The 26,792-nt window shown below is 47.4% G+C and overlaps 2 protein-coding genes, 1 long non-coding RNA gene and 1 pseudogene across 3 annotated transcripts; 1 reads left to right on the top strand and 3 right to left on the bottom strand.

The window, feature by feature from the left end:
* Positions 1–2,958: 2,958 nt before the first annotated feature.
* On the bottom strand, positions 2,959–4,391 carry LOC127310071 (mitochondrial metalloendopeptidase OMA1-like; annotated as a pseudogene).
* Positions 4,392–6,701: 2,310 nt separating this feature from the next.
* On the top strand, positions 6,702–8,754 carry LOC127309337 (mitochondrial metalloendopeptidase OMA1-like). Its single transcript, XM_071822413.1, has 3 exons — positions 6,702–7,517; positions 7,621–7,772; positions 8,499–8,754. Exons 1-3 carry the CDS (start codon positions 6,702–6,704, stop codon positions 8,752–8,754), a joined length of 1,224 nt encoding a protein of 407 aa, XP_071678514.1.
* A 3,916-nt stretch (positions 8,755–12,670) lies between these two features.
* On the bottom strand, positions 12,671–13,467 carry LOC139832137 (uncharacterized). The gene is made up of 3 exons (XR_011746771.1): positions 13,398–13,467; positions 13,141–13,182; positions 12,671–13,051 (listed from the first exon to the last, which is right to left on the bottom strand). It is a non-coding gene; the product is annotated as an uncharacterized lncRNA (long non-coding RNA).
* A 17-nt stretch (positions 13,468–13,484) lies between these two features.
* Positions 13,485–17,760, bottom strand: LOC127306221 (uncharacterized). Its single transcript, XM_071822414.1, has 7 exons — positions 17,605–17,760; positions 15,847–15,944; positions 15,600–15,719; positions 15,394–15,518; positions 15,027–15,305; positions 14,747–14,877; positions 13,485–13,554 (listed from the first exon to the last, which is right to left on the bottom strand). Exons 1-7 carry the CDS (start codon positions 17,706–17,708, stop codon positions 13,485–13,487), a joined length of 927 nt encoding a protein of 308 aa, XP_071678515.1. The 5' UTR covers positions 17,709–17,760.
* Positions 17,761–26,792: the final 9,032 nt, after the last annotated feature.

The raw sequence follows: 26,792 nt of genomic DNA on the forward strand, positions 1-26,792 counted from the left end.
GTGCGCACGCATGCTTTTATTCCGACCGTTTGGTTCTGGAGGGAGCTGCGCGGAGCTCTTTTCTGTGTTGACACCAAGTGACAGCTGATCATGGTGAAGTCAGAAGAAGAGAATACCATGAAGATCGGATTGGAGGACTAGCTATTGGAGGTTCAAGTCTTTGCGCTGTTGAGGGGCTTGCTTGGTGTTCCGAACTTCGCAGCAGTGGTATGAAAGTGGGGGGTGGCAGCACATGTGAAGTTCGGAGTCTCTTACCTTTCAGGGTGAAAACCTAAGGTCTGGCATTAACTGGTTGTGCCTGGCAATGCCCTTGTTGAAGGCATTATTTTGAGAGCGGAGACTATCTTAAGATCTTTGATCGGGAGACGGCGGTGCTGGTGCACTGTTCCCTTCTTGGAGGCGTCGCTTTTGAAGAGTCTGAATTTCAGGTGTTGTCTTGGTGGTGGATGTGTTACTGTTGCTAGGGCTAAGATACTGTAGCGGGACTTTCATTTCTTAGTTTTGTTTTTCTCTTTTTTGATTGTGTGCATCCGTAATGTTATTAGGGCATTGCGTTGTTGCAGGGGCTGAGTGTAATTGGTATCCTTTGATATTAATATATTCTCTTTATCGAAAATATGTTCCAATCTTATACTCTTACCTAGGCTAGTCAGGATTATGTAGAAAAACAACATCAAATTTCTTGTTCTTGACGGCACGAGTACTACCCTCCTTTTTTTTGTTCTTCTTCTTCAAATAATCAATTCACATTCCCAAAAGGACAGACGCTAAGCGTCAACGGAGCTTCTCAATTTCATCAAATTCGGTACTCAGTTAATCTGCTTAATATCACACTAGTGGAAAACAGGACTTTCGTGGGAGCCTTTTGTCGCGGGCGTGCCTGCACCCGCGACAAATGGCCTGGCCACGTCGCCCCGAAACCATTTGGAGCGAGCCGGGCCTTTTATCACGCCCTTTTGTCGCGGGCCATATCACAACCCGCGACAAAAGGGGTATGTGCTCTGGCGCCTCCTGCCAGCACCCCTTTTGTCGCGGGTCGTAATACGGCCCGCGACAAAAGGTCCATTCCTATATATACACGCAGCCAGCCCCTCCCCCCCACCTCCCCCTACATTTTTTTCCTTGGTGGTGAAAGGTGGAGGTGTATGCTAGCTCATTTTTTCTTGATGTGCACAAGAGGTGTTTGATGGAATGCTTGTGAGGGATGCCACTTGATTTTATTTGATAAGATTTCTCCTCTTTTTGATCCTAAAAGGTTAGCAACTATTTTCTCGTATATACATAGTCCGTACAATACTAATTTTAGCAAGGTGATTGCATCTGATACACTTATGATGCAGATAAGTACGGTATGATAACAGTGGATCCCAACAATCTTGCGTACCTGGACGAGCCATTTGTCCTAGCCAGCGAGGTGGCTCAAGTTTTCTACGTGAAGGACATGTCTAGCAAATCAAGAAAAAGAAATCAACAAAAGAATACATCAACCGAGGAGCCAAAGCGCCACATAGTTCTTTCGGGGAAAAGAAACATCGTGGGAGTGGATAACAAGACAGACATGTCAGAAGATTAGAATAAGTTTAAAGAAATTCCGCCCTTCACGGTGAAAATTGACCCAAGCATCTTACTAAATGATGAAGATTCTCCATGGCTACGGCGTAGAAGATCACAACACTAGATGGCGATGTAATAATGTATTCTTCATATATAGTTCCCAAGACACAATCTCTACATTTATGTAATAATGAGAACCCTTTCCCCTTCGAGAGGTTCATGGGAGTCTTTCACGGACTTGCAGGAAAAAATTTCCGAGGAGTAGCTTCCGAAGATGCCGTAGGGCGTGTGCACCAACGACATCTTCGAGAAGCTGCGCCACGGGAGATTTCCCAACCCTTTCCTTCATCCATGGGAATGAAACTGTGCTTGGCTTGTTGATCTGCTTGGCAAGGCGTATCGATGCTCCTTTTATAGGCACGGCACCGCTTCTACTTTGTCTTGTTCCTTCGACAAGGCGTCGTGCGCTACATGCTTTATCTCATCGAGCAGTGCGTCCACCCACGCGAACAACCGACGCGAACACTCGCCGACACCCCTCTCCCTCTCGCGAACAACACTCGCCGACACCCCTCTCCATCTCGCGAACACTCAGAACTTTATTTATTATCGTCAATATTTCGTTATCAAGATTGATATAGTCATACTCATCTCATTTTCGTATATAGGTGGACTACATGCGGGACAGACTCCAACCAAAGGAACACCTACTAGGAATTGCGGAGGAACTGGCGGGACTTTTGGTTAAAGAAGTACTAAACAACAAAGGCTTGTTTAGTCCAAATAGATGCTCTACCTCCAAATAGACGGTCGTTAGTACCGCTTGTCGATCGTGAGCTAAGTGTATATATATATGTAAGGGGAATCTACATGTAAGGGGAATCGACTTTTGCTTCCAATATTTGTTTGATCGATCTATATATATATAATGAATGAACGTGTACCACTTCTAGTAGCGTACAAATATATGCAACTTTTATTTTCGAATGAAAAAATGAAATAACAGGCGGTCGGTGGCGGGGGGGGGGGGGGTGCTGCACCCCTCAAACCCTAAAGCAGCAGCGTTGTGCGCCCGCCACGTAGAGGGTCTTTTGACGCGGGTGGTAATACCACCCGCGACAAAAGGGCCTGTCCCCTGCGCGCCCCGCGGCTGCCACGTGGTGGACCTTATGTCGTGGGTCGTAAGCCACCCGCGACAAAAGGGGGACCTTTTGTCGCGCCTCCCTTGTCGCGGCTGGCCGCCCGCGACAAAAGGGTCATACGACCCGCGACATTAGGCCTGTTTTCCACTAGTGTCACAATAGCATGTGGTAAAACACCATCCGTGCCAGCCAATGATATTCATTTATTCGATAATGAGCCAATGATATTCATGGCCACCACCTCCAAGGCAAAATCTAGCTATCAACTGAAACTAACTTTTTCTGAAGAAAAAATGAAAAATCCTTCTGTTTCCTTCTTGCAATTAGCTTCTGCATATACTGCCACCGCCTTGTCCATGACATTGGCTTTCGATAAAAGCCGCGATCTTGTCTTGCTCGAGGGATGAGTAGATTTGTACTCTTCCTTTTCTAATGAATTTCTCCACTGATCTCTCCTAACTTCTCATAAAATGTAGGGGCTATGCGTGGATCGAAACCAGCATCAGCGAGTAACATGATTCCAATGTGATCCGCCTCTGTCTCCATCCTACGTGCATAGGCAACATCGATCAGAGAAAAATAAACTTATATGAGGAAATATTATATAGCTAGGTTAAAACTTGTGATGTCTAAGCTGGTATTCCTGAACTGTGTGCAATGCAGAAGCAGCATAACCCGATATGTACGTACTTTCGTGAGAAGGGCAAACTGAGGAGTAACTTCATTAGCTCGTCATTAGTATGCCCTTTTGGGGCGTCGAAAGCAAGCAGCAGAAGGACTAGATTGAGGATGGTGATCCACATGTTCTTGGTGAGCTTCTCTATGCTGTGCCTCGCAATGACGTGCCCAACCTACATACGATACAAAAGAAAAGGCAACAACAGTCACGCACGTCAGTTACTTAGAATCCACCGTGTGTACCGGCCAGAAGAAAGCACTGCCAAAAAATCAGGCGTGTTAATAATTACCTCGTGCCCAAGCACTGTGGCGATCTCGGCATCGGTCTTGAAACGGTCGAGGAGGCCGGTGTAGACTACGATCTTTCCTCCCGGAGTACAGAATGCATTGACAGCGTTATCTTTGACGACGAGCACCTCCCAGTTAATCCCGTCGAGATGCTTCGTCTGCGGCTGCCGGGACTTGTTCCTCTGGTTCGCCGCTGCGTCGGAGGCGTCTGCGAGACCGCGGTGAGCGGCGCGGAGGATTTCCTTGGCGAGGCCGCGGACACGGACGCTGTCCGGGTGCGACGGGGGCAGGATCTTCTTGCCCAGCTCCTTCTTCAGATTGGCGAAGTACGACTCGCCTAGCTCGCGCGCGCTCTTGCTCGGGTGTGTAGATGATGAGGTGGCTGCGGTTGGTGTAGGGCACGATCTCGAAGGTGCCGTCGCGGATGGTGAGCACCACGCCGTAGACAATGGCACCCCCCGCGACGAGTACCCGGAAGAGGATCTCGATGTCAGAAGGGGTTCTTCGGCTGGAGTAGTGCCGAGGGAAAACTAGCGCATGCGACGGCGGCGGTCGACAGACGACCACAGGGTTGCGGCGAAAGAGTCGGCCTCGGCCAGACTGCAAGACCTCATGGGATCTCCGTGTTGACGCGCTGTAGCACCGGGTGGTCGGCGGCCGCAGCGGTCGGCGGACAGCGGAGCTGCACCGGCCGCGTAGCCCGGAGACAAGATTCTTCAAGCAGTTCATGTTCTTCTAATACGTTGATCTCTTGGATGTTTTGTCTAATAATGCCTTGGAAGAGAAATCGGTATGCCGGTGCCTGATGGCGAGTTGTGGCCAGGCCGGATGCTCTCTTTTTATTTTTGACCGCGCGAGTCCTTGCCTATGTCTCTGCGTGTGTTGGAGAAGTTGACACTCATTAATAGCTTAAGTTAAGAAATAAAAAAAGAATAAAAAAGGGATACATAACATTAAAAAAATACGAGATTCACCCTCCCCCTACATATTTAATTTCTTCTCCTAGAAAAAAAAAAGTACCACTCTATTGGTAATTCCATCAATGATACCCTTATCGAAAAACTCCGTTAGTTCAGTTAATCCTCTTATACCGAGAGTAAATACCCTAGTATATGGGTTTCTGTTCGTCATGAACTTGCCATTTAACAAAACGAGACCCTTTCCTCAAGATAAACCTCGTGCAATAAAGAGCCCAGGAGAGCTGTTTCACTTCTCCGTGAGAGCCCATGGTATAAGCTCCTTTGTGGATGCAGGCCGTGTCCCTTGCCTCCTGGAAGCCCTGGTCCCCATCCGCGTCATCATCTGCTTCTTCAACTTGACGCGGGTTGTCCCCAAGAGCTGCTGCAGGGCGTCCTGGGTTGCCACGTCCTCATCCACGCCCTCCGTGGGCTCTGCCTCATTCGTCGTTGGTCCGTTGCTGCGGCCTCCCCCGTCGACCCTAACGGGGCATGACCGCGCCATGTGGTCTCCGTAGACTAAGCCGTTGTCGGCTATCCCGTCAGCTTGATGACGCTTTCGAGATTCGACAATGCCCTGGACGGACTTGCAGTCCTTGAGGTCATGCTGACTGGATACGTGGATGGTACACCACGGTCCCTTGGCAGGCTTAGCGGACACCACTTCGCGGGCTTTGCGGGCTCTGCCGGGATACTGGGGTCGGCAACAAAACCCTTCTTCGTGTTTCGCTTCCGCTTTTTGCTCAATGATGCATCCGCGTTCACAGGCTCCACGATGGTATTGGCGGCCAGATCAAGGCCCAGACGCCCTTCCTCCATGAGAGTGCATTTGTATGCGATTGAGTAGAGGCCGTGCGTTGTGCAGATGAAGTTCTGATTCTTGCCCATCTTCTCCAGCATTTGTACGCCGCGCAGATTCCTCTCGGCCGTTCCGATGATCATGTCGTGGTCTGCATTTGGATGTTTGTGCGAAACCTAAGAGAACTATTGCATGAAGCTGCACAGTCTCTCATCTGGCCCTTGAACTACTAGGTGGAGGTTTTCATCGTTCCTGGGTGTTTGTATCTGCCCTGGAACCGCTGCAACGAACTTCTGACAGAAGGATACCCATGAGCCGATGGATCCTGACCGCTGGTTCATCAACCATGGTCTCACCATTGTTTTCGGAACCACTGGGAACCAGTTGTCCATGACTTTGTCTTTCGCCCCGACAACTACCATGTCGATTGTGTAGAGCTAAAGAAACTCCCGTGGGTTGGTGGTCCCGTCATTCTGACTGAAGGAGTTGGCATGGAACTTCGTGGGCCACTGCACCTGTCGCAAAGTGGGAGTGAAGGCTAGGCAGCCTCCACCACACTCGAGGGCTGCTTGTCGTAGCTCCCGGGGTTCCATGTTGTCCGATTCCCGTCATCGATAGCAACATCATTCGATGTGGACCCTCGTGTCTTCCGTTCGTTGGTCGATGAGGGTTTCCCACGCGTCGCGCGGCGGGTGGGGTGAAGAGGACTCAGTTATTGCCTACTTTGCTTAGGTTAATAATGCATATTAGAGGTGAGAAATTATCTATACTGTATCGCAAATTTTTCTCTACAGCCATGTTTATGCACTAATACGGGCAAACATTGGACCGAAAGTGCAGCAAAATATTTTGTTAGGAACCAAACGAAATGTAGAAACAGGCCCATCTCACGTTTTCTCTCATGCAGCATCCACCCGGTCAAAACTTAAAATAGCCAAAAACTCATAGGAGTATCCAAACACGCCATAGTTGTATACGTGCGTGAGATTTTGGTTGGAACTCATGAGCTAGCTAGTAATATACGTATTAGCCGTGTAGTACTAGAGTCGGTTAGCTTTGTTTAGGAAAGTGATCGTGGAGTCATCATCGGTCTAGAATAGGTTCGAGGAGTCCGGTTTGTATATGAGTCTAGAGGTACGAGCAGCTTTAGGCGAGAGAGAAAAGGAGAAATAAAGAAGAAAAATTATAGGGTTCCACATGCTACTTAATTGTGTTCAAGTTTTATCTGTGTGTCTAGTTTCATGTGATCAATTCGTGGAAGAATCCCAACAAAAATAAAGAAACATGAACTATATTTTGAGGAGAACGGGCTCCGACCTCTTCCGGCTCCTAAAGCGCTACAGCTACAAGCCGGCCTTCCGACCAAAGCCGGCGCCGCCGCTGCAGACTGCCACCCGGCACTACCACGTCTACCCGCAGCGTTCGGAGATCACCGCCCCAAGCCGAGCACTAGTACTAACCCGCCAATGCCCTGCCATCCGTCGGCTACTTGCGCCGCTGGTGCGGACGTGGATTCCTCATTGCCGGTACCAGGCCTCGCCACCGCGGCCGGAGCTCATCCACTTCACCCGAGGCGTCGGCAGGCTCCCGTGGTTCCTCGACTGGCGGAAGGTGACTGCGCGGTTTCTCCTCCCGGGCGCTGCCGCCATTGCCGCCTACTACTGTTCCCTCGAGGCGGTGCCGTACACCCACCGCACCCATTTCATCTTGCTCCCTCCGCGGGTCGAGCGGTGGCTCGGTGAGCTCCTGTTTGACAACACCAAGGAGGACGAAGCCGACAAGATCCTCCCACCGGACCACGACGAGTCTGTCCGCCTCCGCCGGCTCACCTCAGAGATCGTCAGCGCCGCCGAACGCACCCTCGTAGGACCTGTCCAGCGAGACGAGCATGAGCACAGGTGGATAACCAAGAGGTACCGGAACCACGTGAAGGCGCCGCCAATGACGAGGCACCTCGACGGGCTGGACTGGGAGGTGATCGTCATCAAAGATGATACCGTCAACGCGATGTGCCTGCCCGGTGGCAAGATTATGGTCTACACTGGGTTCCTCGACCATTTCAAAACCGATGCTGAGGTTGCCGCCGTGCTTGGGCATGAGGTACGTACGTACGTAGTGGTAGATTTTATTGGTCGGAATCCTATATAGTAATTTCGGGTGGATCCAAACTGAAATCGTCAGTCGTTGGCTAAATCTTTTGCAGGTCGGGCACGTTATTGCGAGGCATACGGCTGAGATGGCCAGCAAGAGCCTGGTGTCCATGTTCATGCGAACTGGCATACGGCAGTTCTTTGACAATCCACGTTTGGTCAAATACGTTTCCAAATTCCTCCAAGAGCTGCCCTTATCACGAAAGTATGTTCCCACTTCTGCGTTTCATGTTGTTCATGGTGATGTTCACATATTCTGCACGCTATAATTTAAGTTAGAAATGTTATTTGAAAGATCACAAATGACATACACACTAGTACATGGACAATCCAATATGTTGTCAGGTCAACATGTCATGGTACAAATTAGAGTTCATAGAGATTGTTTGTCCCACGGAAAGAATTTCTTAATTAAGTCCATCGTTTACTACCCCTGAACCTTTATTGGCACTGAAGTTGCAGACAGACTAGGTTTTATCCCTTCGGAGACAAACTAGTTAAACAACTAGTAGTACTATCAGATATCATTTGACTTAGCATATGTTTGAAGAAGCCCTGCCTGTGATATGGGCTTCTAGTTCCGTGAAACAGCCATCTTGTTCAAAGACATAACATCTCATATCGTGTGAACTTATAACGGTATTCCGAGGCATCCTCGATGAAATACTAATTAAGTTCGCTGGTGCAATCGGAATCAGAACATTTGTTGTATTTCTTATGATTAGAAGCCACTGCTTGGGCACTTTATGTATTCCCCAATTTGCATAATGCAGAAATGCTAGCACTCCGTTTTGTTTGCCCCACAGAAAGGATATCTTAAGTCCGTCGTTTTACTACCCCTGAAGCTTTATTGGCACACTATAATGTATGCAAGTATCCCATTTTAAAACAGTAAAACTTAGAGACTTTCCTGATAATGTTACCTGTGTAGGTTGGAGATAGAGGCAGATCACATTGGAATGCTGCTACTTGCTGCGGCTGGTTTTGATCCATACATAGCCATTGAGGTTCAAGAGAAGCTAGGAAAGATCGGAGGAGATTCAGAATTGCAAAACTACTTTTCTACTCACCCTTCAAGTAAGAAAAGAGCAAAGTATTTGTTGAAAGACAAGGTCATGGAGGAGGCGTTGGAACTATGCAGAGAATCAAGTGTTAGTAAGGCAGAGAAGGCTTCCTCTTGGTCCTAGATTTTCAAACTCTCCTACCGGATGCTAATATTTCTAGAGCTTGGCAGAGAAACATGCGCTTAATTTATCGATATCGACATCAAGTGTCAATTAGTTTTTGTTATCCTCAACTAGTCAATTGCTCATGACTAATTTTATAATGACCGATAAATCTTACTTGATTGCTCCATCCGTATTGGAAGGACACATATATCACCATGGTGCTTTCGCATGTTAGTATAGAATATTAATTCTAATTATTGATGTTTATTTGTTACTACAAATTTCTGGCACTTTTCGCTAAAGCATAAGAGGTACAGAAATTTGTTAGAACTGCAGGCGCATCCCCATGTACAAGGACCAAGAAATCAAATCATGATGATGCATGAAGCCAATATTTGTTATAAAAATGTACGGCAAACATTTCTTAGATTTCCAAGGCATCACTATGGTGCTTCTCCCGTAGTGATGATATCCTACAGCGACCGTCATCACATGCCCGCCAGCTCCCTATATGTGCATCGTCTGTGCTCTAGCCGAGGTGGAATTTTCTGCCGAGACCACATCATCTGTAATCGACCACCTCCGATGCAGGCGCCGCTCCATCGGTAGATCTCGAACCTTATGTACCTCACCCCACATCTCGGCAGACCAAAGTGGTAATAATACAAGCAGGTGGTCAAAGTCGTGTAATACGTCTCTGTTCACACAGTGGTCATCCCATGATGCAGCAATTTTGAGACGGTGCCCTACTCCATCCACACCCACTTCATCATTCACCCCCAAGGGAGAGCGCGTGTGACAAGAACAAGTTCAACGGATGAAGGAGCTGGCGGTTGGTGGTGGTGGATCTATTGATCTATCACCGCGTTCCGGCGGCGAGATGGAGGGGCTTGGAAGCCGGCGATGGTGTCGCCGGTGGAGGGTTGGAGTGGCCAGCCCAGGATGGTCGCCGACGTGGGGGTCCGACCTGAATAAAGGCGGCGGTCCTAGGGCCTCTCTTGCGTGAAGAGGAGGACCTACCGGCGGCCTGGACTCGTGATCTGGCCGGAGTGTTGAGTTCCGGAAGGCTCCGCCGGCAAATGTAACAGTGCTATTGCCTGGAGTTTGCTGGATTGGTGGTATTCGGTCGTGCGCACAGCGCACCCATGCTTTTGTTCCGACCGATTGGTTCTGGAGGGAGCGACGCGAAGCTCTTTTTCTGTGTTGACATCAAGTGACTATGGATCCATGATGAAAGTCGGAAGAAGTGAATTTCATGAAGGCCGGAGGGGAGGACTAGCTAAGGGAGGTTCAAGTCTCCGCGCTGTTGAGGGACTTGCTTGGTGTTCCGGGCTTCACAGCAGCGGTATGAAAGTGGGGGCGACAACACATGTGAAGTTCAGAGTTCTACCTTTCAGGGTGAAAGCCCAAGGTCTGGCCTTAACTGGTTGTGCCTGGCAATGACCTTGTTGGAGGCATTGTTTTGAGAGCGGGGACTATCTTCAGGGTGAAAACCTAAGATTTTTTATCGGGCGATGACGGTGTTAGAGCACTGTTCCCTTCTTGGAGGCATCGTTTTTGGAGAGTCTGTTTTTCAGGTGTTGTCTTGGCGGTGGATATATTGCTGTTGTTAGGCCCGAGATACTGTAGCGGGACTTTTGTTTCTTAGTTTTCTTTTCGTTTTTCGGCTGTGTGCATCCGTAGTGCCATTAGGGTGGTGCGTTGTTGTAGAGGCTGGGTGTAATTGGTATCTTTTGATATTAATATATTCCCTTTATCGAAAAATGAAGTGCCTACCATCAGAAAGAGCCTGCGACAACGACCTTGTCACAAAAATGTAAGGTAGCGCATCGTGGCCTTGCCTGGCGTGAGAACTTGTATGTCGGCGACACCTTTTTACGGGGCAGTGAAACCCGCCCGCCTCTTGTGATCCTTTACAGGAGACGGGTGATCATGTTTCTTTTGAAGAAAAACAGTAAACTACTAGTTAACCAATCATTAAGACGAAAATCGAAGACGGGATCTATTAACAGGAACGCGATGCGATTTAAGGTTGGTGGAACATCTTCTGCCAAGCGGAACAAAGGGATCTCAACCGTAGGTGAGGATCAGTATGATCATGGCGGTCAGATTTCATCAAGTGGAAATGATCTGACTGATGTTGCTGAGTGTCCTGTATACACAAAAAATTGATGGATGTAGAATAATTCAAGTTTGCTCTTTTAGTCTTTTATAAGTAGTTTAGTTTTTTTTTCGAAAAGGGGGAAAAATCGCCCCAGCTTCTGCATCCAAAGGATGCACACGGCTTTTTATTAGATTATTCGCAAACCTTACAAGAAGCAATACAAAAAATCAACCTCGAAGCCACCTCACTAGACCTACACTGGGATGTGACATCATCCGAAAACCAAATGCCTTCCCAAACCGCCCAATAGCAGGTGAGAAGCACATCCAGTCAAGCAGACTCTCCGCGCATGCCAACGCACACGCCACATAAGTTGCTACCGCCGTCTTTCTCGACTCCATCTTCAAGAGAGATCATCGCATTAACCTTGCAAGACCTGACGTCGATGCCACCATGACTCCAGACGGCTCCATCATCCTGCACGCATACATCATCCCGCATCTGTCGTCGATACCCTGCAGCACCATGCCACCGAGCCTCAGCGCCAACAATGTGGTAGATGAATACCACTTCACCGACATCCGCCAACATCCAGCAGCTGCTCCAAAAACGATGCCCCAAAGAGGTAGAACGACGCAGGGCGCGCCGCCATCGTCCGATCCGGGAGACCCGGACCTAGGGTTTCCCCCGGAGCAACACGAGTGAGAAACCGCAGACTGCGACGACGATGCCTTCAAGAAGGTAGCGGCGCGACCCGTCGCCATTGTCCGCCAACCGAGGTCGGAGCACGGTTTTCACCGGCAGTCGCGCATCCCCAACTCGCCGAGTGTAGTGCCAAGACGGGCAAAGATGACGCCTTCGAAAAGGTAACGACGTCGACCGACGCCGCCATCATCCGCCAAGACCGAGGTCGAGGCCCAGTTTTCACCGGCCGCCATGACACCCCGGACTAGATCACCATTGCCGGAAACCTGTGTGAGATCCCATGATCCCCCACACAGGACTACCAGCCTGGCCGACCACCTCCGACGAAGAAGATGACCACCACCACCATGCCCGGGGCTGCTGCCCCAGGTTTCCTCATGACGCGAGGGATGCCCACGAACGCCTCCCTGCCGAGGAGGCAGAGCCACGACAGGCAGATCGTCACCCACCCCGGCCCAAACGGACCAAGATTGGACCCGATCCACGCTGCCGCCGCCAGCCGCCGGCAGATCGACGCCATAGCCATCGCCTCCCTGCGCCGCCGCATCAAGGAGAGGTCGGGCACACGCCGCCGCCGTGCCCTCCAGGTCGTGGGGGCCAGAGGATAGGCCGCCGCCGCCACGCCGCAGGGCTTTGCCCGGCAGCGCTCCCGGCGACGGCGGCGGGGGAGGAGGGGGCCCCTAGGGAGAAGAGACGGCTGCGGGGGAGGAGGGCCCCGGCGCGGCGCGGCGCCGCCGGCGCGGGGGCAGAGGAGGGTTAGGTTGGGAGGGTCGGGTCGGGGGCAGAGGAGGGTCGGGTCGGGAGGGCTAGGCGATTGGTTGGAGATAACTGTGTCTAAGTAGTTTAGATGGTGTGAAATCTCCATACTTCATTTCTTGGGTCAGCAAAATTACAGACTTCACAAAATTAAGGAAACACTGCCATATATTTAAGTACTCTAGTTCAAAATTAAGTTAAAACAATGTCATTTATTACAGGTCAGAGGTAGTAATAAAAAATTATCAGACCAATATTTGCATGGATGCTAGACTGAAATGTATTAAGAAAACACCAAGAAAGTACATTTATACCTAGACAAGGCAACAATGGAAAGGATATATCGGTCACAATAGGTACATCTCATCGGCACACCAAAGCATTTCAGTATATTAAGAAGAGGGCCGAACACACCAACAAGGTTCATTATTCATCCTAGACAAGGCAGCAATGTTACACAACTTAGAATAGGATCATTTGGACACGGACAATAGGTACATCTCATTGGCACACCATGGTTAAAATATACGATAACAAGCAGTAGCCATTCACAAAGACTCATTAGCAGCAAATGGTTCGATACTTCATAGAGTGGAGTGACATAAGCAACAAATAGGTTCAGCAGACTAGAGCACGCGCATCCGCGCATCCACTTCCGTAAGACAGAACAGAGCTTCGCCTTGTTTGAACAAATCAAAATCCAAACCAAAAGCCTCATATATCCTCATATAATGCTGGGTACAGCGGTCACTGAACACAATTTCAGAAACGGGCGAGGGTCAGTTTATTGAACTTTAATGAAACAAGCGAAAGCAAATACCATTTAAATGTGATCAAACCTGTTTGAACCACGTTTATCATTATTATCAGCAGCTTTGTGCCTGTAAAATCAACAAAAGGAAATTTAGTACTACTCCCTCTCTCCCATGAAACTTATCTTAACTTTGTTCAAATTTGGATGTATCTAGTTACTATTTAGTGTCTAGATACATCCAACTTTTGACAAAGTTAAGACAAGTTTCATGGGACGGAGGATCATATTACTCAATTGGATTTTAAACAAGAAAAAACAGACAGCATTTAAATGTGTTCAGACCTTTTTGAACCACGTTTATCATTAGTACCAGCACCACTATGCCTAAAAAATCAACAAACAGAAGTTTTAGTATAACTTAATTGGATTTCAAACAAGCAAAAACAAACAGCATTTAAACATGTTTGAATCACGTTTATCATTCACATCAACAACACGCCTACAAAATCAACAAAAAAAGTTGTAACATCATAAACTGTATTGGATTAGTAAATGGGAGAGGTCGAATCCATGAGGTCTTCGACTCGGTACCACAAAATGGCTTAAACTTTTTTATCCAGCATTTTCTTTGCTACAATAGCATAATATTTATGCTACGAGGTCTCCGGCAAAGTCTCAGGTGAAGTCTCCAGCGAGGTCTCCCTCTATGTTTCGGTTGATTTTGCTACAATATCACAAATTATTTGCGACGATGTCTGCGAAGTCTTGGGCCAGCTCCGTGTCTGACGGGTCTTTTTTCTTTTTGTTTTTAGCAAAACCATTTTTTGCTATAATGAAAAAACAGGTTTTTTTCTACAATAAAGCAAAAGCGGGATTTAAGACAAAACTGGACATAGAAGCCAATCTAACGGTCTGTAACGGTTTTAACGGCTGAGGACCCAGGCGCTAGGAAGATTTTCCAGGCCTCGGGGGATTTTCAGCACTATCCTATTTCATACTACCTCCTTCCAAAGGCTTAAGCCTTTTTTTTTTTTTGAAAAGTCAAACCAAGTAAAGTTTGATCAAACTTTTAGAAGAATCTATCAACAAATATGATACTTTTTTGATACCATATGAAAATAGATTTCATTATCTATCTAATGATATTGATTTTGTATGTAGCATGGTAATGATTTTTGATAAAAAATTGGTCAGACTTGACATAGTTTGAATTTCTAAAAATTCCTTAAGCTTTGGGATGGAGGTAGTATATCCAAACAAGATACGTTGTAATGTTGGAATGGTGAGAATGTGAAAAATCCTAAAGGTTGCAGATTGTTATTGGAACACAAATTATGTACAGCTAAATGTAAATCTTAGGCATGAAAAAGAGCTTACACAAACTCTGAATTAGCAAACTGTATTCTAGTCTCCAGAGCATGTCAACATTACAGATGGTAAGAACACAAGTGTCCAGGCAGTACCATCACTTACTGGCCACAGGGAGAACCATTAGCAAACGCAAAGCACCTAGAACAGCAGAAACATGGAAACATACCAAAAAAAACCTACTGGGCAGACCTCAAATACTGTTTGGCATCCAAAACAGTACAATCAAATCAGACAGGAATGTAGGATATATAGGGCAGTGAGAGAACAAGCATGGTAAATCCAACCAGAGAAGCCACGATTGCAAGCATAGAAATACCAACCTAGTTGTCCCAGAGTACTGCAGGAATTCAAGAATTTTGTTCATTCGTACAAATACAGTCCTATTGCAACGTCGCATGGTCACTCCAACAAAGTTCCCATCAAAATCAACAAGGGGGCATCCAGTCATAGCCTAGCAAAAAACTTAAGGTGACAATGAAGCAAGTTGCATAGGAAAACGGGATTATGTCTCAAACTGTTAGTTCAGTGCGTATGCGGTAGGTTGAGATATAAACAGCTAATTATTTCCACCAAGCAGCGAACTAAAAAACAAGAGCTCACCATGTTAATTATAGATGTGGAGAGCACAAGCTGACGGAGTCCATGACATGCAGGGCCAAAGACTGTCCCATTTATGAACTTTAACATGCCGGAGTTGAAACAACGCCCAACAGCTACTACCTCACTACTGGATTCAAATTGCATATGCTGGCTAGAACTGAGATGTGCTTCCTGAAAACCACGTGCACGCTTGATCTTCACAACAGCAAGATCATAATCGAAATTATATTGGTCTAAAATGCCAATGACAACTCGATCACTGGGAAGACGCACTTTAATCTGCACCGATAAAGCAAGAATAGGTTAACTGGATGGCAGTATATTAATAAGCAAGGAAAAGAAATACAGGCAAGTTGGAAGCACCAACCGTCAAGTTATCAGTAATCCCACCATATAAAGATCCAACTAGATTAGCTGAAGTCAGAATAGTTGTTGTATCCGCACATAAGTTTTTAATAAATATTCCCGTGCATTCAGATACAACCGCATCTCCTACAGATGATAATAGTTTCCACCATTAATGGCTGAAATACAGGTATGGAAAATTGTAAGCATATGCCAATATATACTTACCATTGAATGAAGCAAGAGAAACGATAGTTTCTGATAGTTCTGAGACTATCTGTTTCGTGAGATTGCTCGAGATATCTCCACGGGATTTAACCAAGTTACCAAATCGATCTTCAGAGGCACCTAGATGGATGGATCCCAGTTAATTATATAAACATGCATGGTACAGGTAAACAGTTGTAAGTGCTACAACAGTTTGGCGGCATAAATGTTTGCAGGGGAATCAAAGCACAAAAAATCAACAACTGACATTGCTGAAGTGCTGCTCTGCTAGCATTTTGCTTTTTATTCAAGTGTGCTATGCTTCTGCCTCTTCCCTTGCTCTTGGTTTTGTGCATCTTCCCAACCCTGCTATGATGAAACAATCGAAATGGCATTTATAAGAACAAGTAGAGTAGTTGTAAAAGCCATTATACTGGACACCATATTGACATTAAATACTCCCTCCTTTCCATAATATAAGTGTCGGGGCTTTAGTTCAAATTTGGACTAGATTGAACTAAAGTCCCGGCGGAGGGAGAATATAATATATAAGCAAGGAAAAAATACAAGTATTTCACGAAAAAACACAAAAGTGATGACCAAATAGTGAGAAAAGTAACCCTATTGACATCAAACGCCTAACCTGAACAGAAAGTGCAAAACAGGATAAGATGACAGACAAGAAAACGGGGTTATTTAGCGATTGCAAACATCTAAGAGCATGTCTAATAGATCTTGTATTCGCTCGCCCCGTATCGAGTGAATACAGGTCCTGTATCAAAAAAATTGGCACGGGGCACGAACCATTCCATTTAGTAGACCCCTTATTTCACCCCGTATTTAAAAAAATGTAAAACGTGGGAGAATTCTCATAGATAGTTCTTCATAGATCATAGATAGAGGATACACAAAATTACGCGATCCTACTGGATCGCGACTTCTACAATGCTAGGGATGCGCCATGGCTACCGCCGCTACCGTCTAGTCGTCGAGGAGCTCCCCTCGCCCGCCTCCTCCGCTGGAGCTCTCCACACGGCCTTCCACGCGCGCTCCTGCTCCCACGCGCTCCGCCACTTCTCGAATTCGCCGCCGCTCATCGGCTTCAACGGCGGGTCGACCTAGCGGCCGCCCTCCGCGAAGTCCCGGAGCTTCGGTGGCATCCACTCGGACCCGACGTACTTGCACGCCGCACGCCGACTCCCGGCGAAGGAGTTTTTACAGTGGCGGCGCCACGCCTCCTCCACCGTGGCTGGCTCGCAGGAACGCTTCGATCCGGCGGCGGGCGAGAGGCTGCTCCTACGAGGTGCGCTCATGGCTGGCGGCGGTGGAAATTCAGCGGCGTGCGCGTGGCGGGGCTAGGGTTGCGAGTGAGGGGTTGGACCCCCACTCGCACCTTCACCCTCTATTTGTAGGGGCGGCGGGGTGGGTTTGATGGGCCCCGTATTCTGTCGATACTGGCCGGCCCGAATACGGGGCCTGCTAGACGGCCCATTTCGCCCTCATCCCCTATCCCGCCGGAATAATACGGGGTACCGGCGTTTTGAGGGGCCTGCTAGACATGCTCTAAGAGGCTGCTTGTGCTTGGATCCTTTTCCCAAACAGAAATTGCCAACTTTCTGCCAAAAGAAAGGAACTGCCGATGTGAAAAGCTAGCACTGATCCTAGCATCTTTGATACTTCTAAACTAAGAGATCAGCTCTAATGGCTGCGATTTTGCAGAAAAGCTAGTAAAAATATCTATCTGGAAGCTGTTATACTCGAATAAATGCAGATGGAGGTAACTCGGTTGCCTCACCCTAATGGCAACGTGATGAATGTATATTCGTTAAGAGATCCAAACGAACAACCATGAAATTCTCGCTATCGGGAGCAAGGGAACCAAACAAAAAGACTTGTCAAGATACCTTTCCTCAGCTAGGTTAGTTTGCGCATCCTAGCAGGCATGACAGTCGAGCATGCCCTAAGTCTACTAAATTTCATAAAGATTTTTAGGTTTGGGGTACTTAGAGTTTGCGGTAGGGATTACCTTACTCCGGCGGGTTGACCAGCGGTGGCGGTGTGGGCAGAGGACTGCGTGGTGGCAGAGAGGCGGGGCTTTGGGCGAGGAGGCGGAGGAGGGTGGGCGTCCATCTGCCGCGGGCTGCGCACCTGGAGGAGCGAAGGAGTGACGGCGCACGAGCCCTAGCTTGAGTAAAAGATACGACTTAAAAATCTCGAAGGCAATATTATTTTCGTATATCCTTCCTATCACCAAATTTGTCCATGCATGGGCTTTCTCTAAGAAAGCCGTTTTGGGCTTCTTTTAAGAATAGTATTAGGCTTCATTACCGCGTTCAATTACTGTAACTTTGGGCCGACCCTCTGCATTATATATAGGCTAATGCTACGACTCCACCACATACCCTAGCGTGCGAGAGATGAGGAGCCGCCACCACGAATTCCTCTCCCAGATCCTCCTTCACGCCGTCGACCGCCGCTTCCTGCCCCTCAGATGCCGCCATGGATTCCTCCTCATGCTCCACACATCTTGGGGTGGGAGCGTTGTTGAGATGAGATTACCCCATACACCACTTCCAGGTGTTCTTTTTTAACACTTACTCGTCGGAGACCGGCGTATGGGGTAATCTCATCTAAACACCGCTTCCATCTGAGGTTCTCATGAGCATATATATGCTCCCCACCGTGATTGATCCCAGCAAGCTTGTTGGGATTCCCTTTAAATGTTGGTCACTGGGAAATCATAGAGCCCTTGAGTTCCATGTCGGCCTGGCAGAGCCTAGTAGTGATGACCTCTGCCTGTGGGCTTTGTCCGAGTTCAATAGCTACTATGTTCGGCTTGACCAACTGCAGTTTAAGGAACTTCCGGAAATCAACTCGCATCATTGGCAACCATTCGAAGGTACTATGTTGCAGGTAATATCATGGATTCATGTACAACACGCATTTAACAAAACCAAGTTATTTTCTGATGATTGCTTGATGGAAAGCTGTTCGCATCCTTTAATATGTGTTAAGCTAACAATAATTAGCGTGCTATCCATTTTTTAGTTTGCTCCTTGAATTGATGAAAATATATCTGTAATTAGCAATTAGGCACTATTAATATAATTTGGCTGGTTATAATAATTACTCCCCCATTTCTTAATGTAGCCCATTTCTTAATGTAGGCCGTAAAGTTTTTGGCACAGAAATTTAAGAATGTGTGGAAGAAAAATTTTGCTAATTGATGTGAGAAATAGAGGAGTTCGCATGAGATAAGGAAACATAAACCAATGGCGCGACAGCTGTCATGAATTGGGGCCGTGAACAGTAAATTATTCTCACATGCCACCAGTGAGCAATTTCCTACTAGTTAACCAATAGAAATATGGAATTCTCAGTTATTATTAAGATGCTGCCATGATCTCTTTGCTTTACGTTTGTAGTGCATGAATATTATTGAATTTGATATGTTAGTGACTAGCTAGCTCATACATTTCTAGTAGGTTTCGGCTTTTCTATCCCATGAGCCTGCTAATCTGCTGATTATTTTCTGTTTGTATTAGGCAGCAAGATGTTGATATCAGATTATTTCATATGTATGTCCCATTTTGCTATCTGGTTCCAAGCTCAGTATTCAGAACCTTTTTGTTCTGATTAGTTAGCATGCAGTGCAACACACTTCTCAAGCAATGTTCTAAATATAAATATTTAGCAATGCATAATGACTTGACAACATCGCAAATATTACAATTGATGCTTTGGTTTGCAAATAAATAGATTGTTATATATATATATATATATATCAGTCTAAGAATTACAAACCAGCCATTCTTCGACACACTTAAGTATCATGCACTGAGATGCTCTTTTTTTATCGACAAAATAAACAATTAAAGAACACATGTTATGTTTAGTTCAAAATTGTAGCTAATAAAGAGAAAACAAATGAACTTATTAAGCTTTGTTCTTGATAGAACTCACCGTAGTCCTTACTATGTATTTGTGATGATGACCTTTTTAGAGATTTAAATAAGTCATGTGTGCATGTGTATAATTAAAGAACACTGGGAAATAGAAACAAACACGAAGGCCCAAACGGCATAAGCAATTGGACAACCATTTAGCTCCTAAACTCAAACCATTCAACTAAAAGATGACAAACATTACGGTGATAAATTTTACACACTAATTGAGTTATGTTATAGCATCAGTTTACAAAACTTTACATGATCAATTCCACCCCCTACAATAGAATTGCTATCAAGGATCAGAAATATAGTTCATAATACTCTAGCTTACAATAATACCTATAATTAACCTACATTATTACATATATAAAGTTACAGGATTCTGCTGAAACCACAACAATGCCACATGCATTTTCCACTATAGATCCCCAATTTCGGTACTGTAGACGCACAAGTTAGTTTTTGTTTTCCTTTCATTTTCATTGTTTATTCCACATTTCTTGCAATCTCCTAGCCCCTTTTGTTCATCCTTGCTGGTTTTTCCTAGTTTCCACGTGTTGCTTCCTTTTTATTAGGCATGGTAAGCTCCGGTTTCCCGTTACTGTGCAATTTCGGTCGTTGTCCATATATGCTATCTCCAGATTTGTCTCAGTTCGATTTCGATTTTTTTCTGCTCGTGCCACGTGTTCTTTTGGTTTTGAGGTAAATGTGCCACGTCTTTGGGCCTGCTCTTGCCCCCCCCCCCCCCCCCCAGCACCGCTGAACGCACCCATGTAGTACCTATCCAGCGAGGCGAGCAGATGGATAACCAAGAGGTACCGGAACCACGTGAAGGCGCCGCCAATGATGAGGCACCTCGATGGGCTCGACTGGGAGGTGATTGTAATCAAAGATGATACCGTGAACTCGATGTTCCTGGCCGGTGGCAAGATTATGGTCTACACTGGGTTCCTCCACCATTTCAAAACTGATGTTGAGGTTGCCGCTGTGCTTGGGAATGAGGTACGTAGTAGTAGATTTTATTCATCGGAATCCTATGTGATTTGGGGTGGATCCAAACTGAAATTGTCGTTGGCTAAATCTTTTTCAGGTCGGGTACGTTATTGCAAGGCATACGGCAGAGGCGGCCAGCAAGAGCCTGGTGTCCATGTTCATGCGAACTGGCACACGGCAGTTCTTTGACAATCCAAGTCTGGTCAAATACGTTTTTAAATTACTCTTGGAGCTGCCCTTATCACGAAGGTATGTTCTCATTTCTGCGTTTCACACTGTTCATGGTGATGTGTACATATCCTGCACGCTATAATTAAGTTAGAAATATTATTGAAAGGTCACAAATGACGTACACACTAGTATGGGCAATCGATCCAATATGTGGTCAGGTCAACATATCATGGTACAAATTAGAGTTCATATATGCAAGAGATTGTTTGTTCCACAGATAGGATTTCTTAAGTCCGTCGTTTTATTACCCCTAAAGCTTTATTGTCACTGAATTTATGCAGATAGACTAGTTTTTATCCCTTTGGAGACAAACTAGTTACACATCTTAGTACTATCAGATATCATTTGACCCGGGATATGTTTGAAGAAGCACTGCCTGTGATATGGATTTCTAGCTCCTTGAAACAAGCATCTTGTTCAAAGACAAAACATTTCATATCGTGTAAAATTATAACGGTAAGGCGTCCTAGATAAAATACTAATTAAGTTCGCTGGTGCAATCGGAATCAGAACATTTGATGTATTTCTTATGATTAGAAGCCACTGCTTTGGCACTTGATGTACTCCCCACTTTGCATAATGTAGAAATGCTAGTACTCCGTTTTGTTTTCATTGAATGGTTTAATTCTAGTAAGATGTACTAGGCTTTAGAAGAATATGCTTAAGCAAGTCCTTTGCATTGTCTATCTCCACAAAACTGAGGCCGTTATTCCCATCTGTGGGAGATCCAGTAAGGCAGGTTTAACCTAATGTCCTAATACAGCTGCTCTAATGTGGTATAGAGTGCAATTAATGTATCCCATCTACTCCCTCCTGCTCATTTTATGTTGTGCATTATTTTCCGTGCAAGTTAAAGTGTGCAATCTTTGATCAAGAATATAGATAATAATACAAAGATCTACCATGTCAAATGCATATAATATGAAAATATATTTCATAACAATTCTAAAAATATTATTACTTTGTTGTATATGTTTATATTTTTATCAATATAGATGATTAAACATCACGAAGTTTGACTTTGGCCAAAGCTATATGCAACATATTTCGAGCAGGAGGGAGTATGACAATTGGTCTTGTTTAGTTGTATGTTGTACAGTTCTCACCTTCTTAATACATTATCAAATGTATGCAAGTATGTCATGTTAAAACAGTAGGGCTTAGAGACTTTTCTGACAATGTTTCCTGTGTAGGATGGAGATAGAGGCAGATCGCATTGAAATGCTCCTACTTGCTGTGGCTGGTTTTGATCCATACATATATAGCCGTTGAGGTTGAAGAGAAGCGGTCGGAGGAGATTCAGGGTGTGCTTGGATTAAAGCCACGGGCTGCCCAGCCAAATAATTAGCGTTGACCAAGTGTATGGGTGTTGTTTGGATTGGAACCAATATTTTGGGGTGCCCATGCTTTGCTTCAGCCATCCAATACAACTTCACGCCAAAAAGTTGGCTGGATGTGGGCGGTTGAAAGCCACGCCAAAATTTTGGCACCCTATGCATTGACGGGGCTAAGCTGGGCAAAAATCAAACACGTCCTCAGAATTGCAAAACTGCTTTTCTACTCACCCTTCAATCAAGTAAGAAAAGAGCAAAGTATTTATTGCAAGACAAGGTCATGGAGGAGGCGTTGGAACTATACAATACAGAGAAGCAAGTGTTGGCTCCCAGACCGAAATCCAGCCCTATTTAGCATCGGATGGATGTAAAATTTAGCCTGGAGAGGCCCATATTCCCAACGGCGAGTTCAAGATGGATGTAAAATTTGAACAAATATAGGCGAATTCAGATAAAACTAGACGAAATACGTTCAAACATAGGTGAAATTTAGAGATATTTAACATATATAGATGAGTTCATACATATATAGGCCGAATTCGTAATACATTTGAATTCAGCGAGAGGGAATATAAACTAATTAAAAGGACGGCGATTTACATGTTGAAATGGCGGTAGAACGCCGTGTAGTCGCCGCCGTCATCATCGCTAGAGCGGCCGGCGTCCTCGGGTGGCGGCGCTTGCTGGCTGCTCTGGCCGGCGTCTTTGTGCCAACGGCTGGAACCCTAACCAGGGTCACCATGTGGCAGCGTTGGCCGATACCACTCATCGTCGCTGCTCTCCTCCAGCTTGATGAGCGGCACAGGTGCGGTAGGTGTGGCGCGGGCGGCGCGGCGCCGCGCGGCCGGCAGGTCCACCAGCGGTGGCGGCCGGCGGTGTTGTTGGTCCACCAGCTGAAGACTCATACCTAGAGAACTGTAATCTTCCAAAACCACCACTGATGTTGGGAAGGAGATCTCGTTATCGATCGAAGGCCCGAAGATTCATTGAGACGGAGGTAAAAAAAAAGGTGAACACCAAAACCCTAATCTAATCTTTTTAAAACACTACTTTTATGGAGAAAAAAAAACTCTACCCACAGATTGTGTTCCTCCACCACTCTCAACAAGCCGGCCGGAGGAGGGGGGACCGGCCTATGGCAGTGGCAAAGGTGGAGGCCGAGAGTTTCTTCGAGGCGGCGGCTGGGAGGAGAGTGATATGTCACACGCCCGATCTTCTTCGCGTTGTGGTTTAGATGTTTGAATGTTTGAATTGAATAAATTCGAGTTTGGTCTCACGAAAAAACAAAGATTACGGGGCCTTGGGAGAAAAACATTTCGCATACATCTGCCGTACTCGGGATCCTAGTCATTGATTTCTGTCCGAATCCTAATGAAGTTAGGTCTTCTCGGGATCTCCTATATGGCTACAGCTACAGCCGTCGCAAACCAATTGCAGTTTCTCAAGCACGCGCCACACGACGGGGACGAAACTGCAAGGAGGAGCGCTCCCTAAAGAGGCGTACGTACGTCTCGGCGACGGCGAGTGGCCGACTGCGGTCACGTACGAGTCGTCACGCACCGGCGCCCATCAATCTCTCTGCCAACCTAGCCGGCAATAATTCCAAGACATCAATCACCGGACACAAAACCATGAACAGCTTGAAGAATCTGCGCCACGCGCTCTCCCCAATACTCCGCGGCAGTCCCGCCATCCGGCCAAAGCCGCCGCCGCCCCCGCCCCCAAAACCGTCAACTCGGTGCTACCACACGTCCCCGCGGCGACCCGAGCCTAGCCCAGGACTCCTTCGCCGCATAACTAGCCCTGTCGCGAGCCGTACACCGGCGCCGGCGCTCCCTCGGCACTACTCCTCGTTGTCGTGGGGCTCATTCTTCAGCAACCCGCTCCGCGGCGGGGAGAAGTGGTACCAGAACCAGCAGATAGTCTACGCGGCGGTCGCCACCACCTGCGGCGTGGCGCTCACCCTCTGCTTCGGAACCTTCGAGACCGTGCCCTACTCCAACCGCACCCACTTCGTCATGGTCACGCCCAGCTGGGAGCGCACGCGCGGCGAGAGCGAGTTCAGCAAGATGAAGAAGAAACTGGAGAAGAAGATCCTCCCGCCGGACCACCCCGACAGCGTCCGCGTCAACCGCCTCGTCACGGAGATCGTCGGCGCCGCGCAACGCGGCCTTGCCAGCCGCGAGATCTTGTACGCCGGTGACGCCTCGTACGGGGGCATCCCTTCTAGCCACGATACCAATGCCGATGCAGCAGCCCGCCCCGCTCCTGCATGGTACGAGGACATCTCTGGTTGCTATGATCAAGAGACCAACGACGCCGCCCGGCGAGACAAGGAGGTTCGGAATAACAAGTCGGTCTCGGTGAACGCATCGTACGGGAGCATCTCTTCTGGTGACCATGATACAGAGGCCGACGCCGCCGCCCGGCGAGGCAAGGAGGTTCTGGATGACAAGTCAGTCTCGGTCCCACAGAGCCGGAGCCGATGGAAGGCCAAGGGAGCGCCGCTGCAGGCGAAGCATCTCGACGGGCTCAACTGGGAGGTGATCGTTGTGCAGGAGAAGGGCGTTAACGCAATGTGCTTGCCCGGTGGCAAGATCATTGTCTACACTGGCCTGCTCGACCACTTCAAGACCGACGCCGAGGTCGCCACCGTGCTGGGGCATGAGGTAATTTTACTGGACCAGCTCACGTACGTGTGATGATCCTGGGTGAGGATCCGAACTGAGGTTGCTCTCCTTCTATACTCCTTTTTCTCTTGTAGGTTGGGCACGTCGTTGCGAGGCACGCCGCAGAGCACATCACCACGAACATCTGGATTATGATCATCGAGTGTTTCATCCAGATTTTCTCTGACGCCGACGCAAAGGATCTGGATAGAGTATCCTCGCTGCTCTTCCGATTGCCTTTCTCAAGAAGGTACCGGCTTCTGCATTTCCATCTCTTCTTCATGATGAATCTGCATTTTCCATCTGATACATCAAGGGGTTTGCCTTTTCAAACAAATAGTATAATTATAATAATATAAAGAACATTAATTACCCATTTGTGAATTTCGAGATTCGGTTTAAATTTATACAATTCAAAAACTGTAATAGAATAGTAGAACATTAATATTTTTAAAGCATGATTGGGATTCAAATTCTAAAAAAGAGTGTCACTATATTTCGGAGTTATAATTGGTGAGAACTGATTTATTTTTAAATATTAGGGAGTTTATATGTATTTTATGATTTGCATACGTGTGGTGTACTGGTGTCACATAGGGTCTGGCATGTAGCTCAGTTGGGAAAAATTATTAAATCGGGTAAGTACTGGATCCAGGACAAATTTGGCGATATGACCGTTAGGGAAGGGTCTGGCGACGAGGCTGGCGACGCGACGGACGACGTGGGCGGCCACCTCCCATCGCGTTCTCCGGCGGCCGGACTGACCAGGCTCGGCGGTGGTCTGCCTACTGAACACCCTTTCGGGGGTCGTTTCTGGGTTTTGACGCCGTCGGACGATGAAGGGGAAGACGAGATCGCCATGGACGTTGCATCGCCATCACCTGTGGCCGGATCTTTGCGATACCTCTGCCGTACGCCGGAGGAGGTTGGGGACAGGGATCTCAATGATTCTGTCCAGGAGGCGGCACGGCGGGCGATCAAGCGGGTACGTCGTCGTCAAATGCAGAGAGAGGCAGCCATGGACTTCATGGCAATGGAAGGTACGTCGCTGTCGGCTATGTCGACGCCGTTGGGCAGGTCGGGATCAAAAAAGACTGTTATTCTGCCTGTGCTTGAACCATCTGTTTTCGCCGATGATGGTCAAGATGGTTGGACTGTGGTACACCGGCGACGTTGGTCGCCGGAGTTCGGCAAGAAAGCGCATTTTCCGGAATCTGATCCAACTTTTCCGGATCGTTCAAAATTACATGGAACGGGCTCAATTTGCCTGAGGCCTTGCCCAGGATCGGTTCGGTGTGGCCCATCTCGGCGGATACCCCGTAGGCCTGTAGCGGCGGTCTCTGATCGATCTGTTGAGATCGATCGACCGATCCGTGTTAAGGTAGGGGAGGCTGTCGCGGGACACGCTTTTCGTCATCTGCTAGGGTTTGCCTGGCGAAAGATTGAGCGAGGAGAGAAGGTTGTCCAGACGCCGGTGTCTTCAGTGCCGATGAGCGGAGATGGCACTCAGGGTGGTTTCAACCCTGGAAGGGGTGGTTTCAATCACGGGCGCGGAGGTCATCAACCTCGCGGGGGTCGTGCTGTCAATCATGTGCGTGGTCGCATGGGACAAGGCGGCCGTGGCGGACATGGTTTCAACACTGGCCGCGGTCATCAAGGTATGGGACAATCTGGCTTTGGGCGAAATTTTGTTCAAGGGGAGTCAAGTGGAGCTGCAGCGGGTGCAAATTTCACGAACTCCAGAGATGACAATTGGGGGGGGCAGAGGAATTACAGCAACAATTACTATAACAATAACAGGACTGGTTTTGGAAACAATCAGCATCGATGGTCCAGTCAGAACAATGGGGGAAGAGGAGGCTCTTTTCAGCCGAGATTTCGCGGGAATACTGAGGGGGTGCCGACTAGAGGCCCAATTGATGCTGAGCTACTCCATCAAACTGTTCAAGCCGTAGTTGCAGCAGTTACGGCGGCTCAGAAGGTTACTGATGTTGCTAGTGTTCCAGTTTCTAATGGGGTAGTGGGTACGAGTGGTCA

The sequence above is a fragment of the Lolium perenne genome, chromosome 6 (assembly GCF_019359855.2).
Source record: "Lolium perenne isolate Kyuss_39 chromosome 6, Kyuss_2.0, whole genome shotgun sequence".
NCBI classification, from domain to species: Eukaryota; Viridiplantae; Streptophyta; class Magnoliopsida; order Poales; family Poaceae; genus Lolium; species Lolium perenne.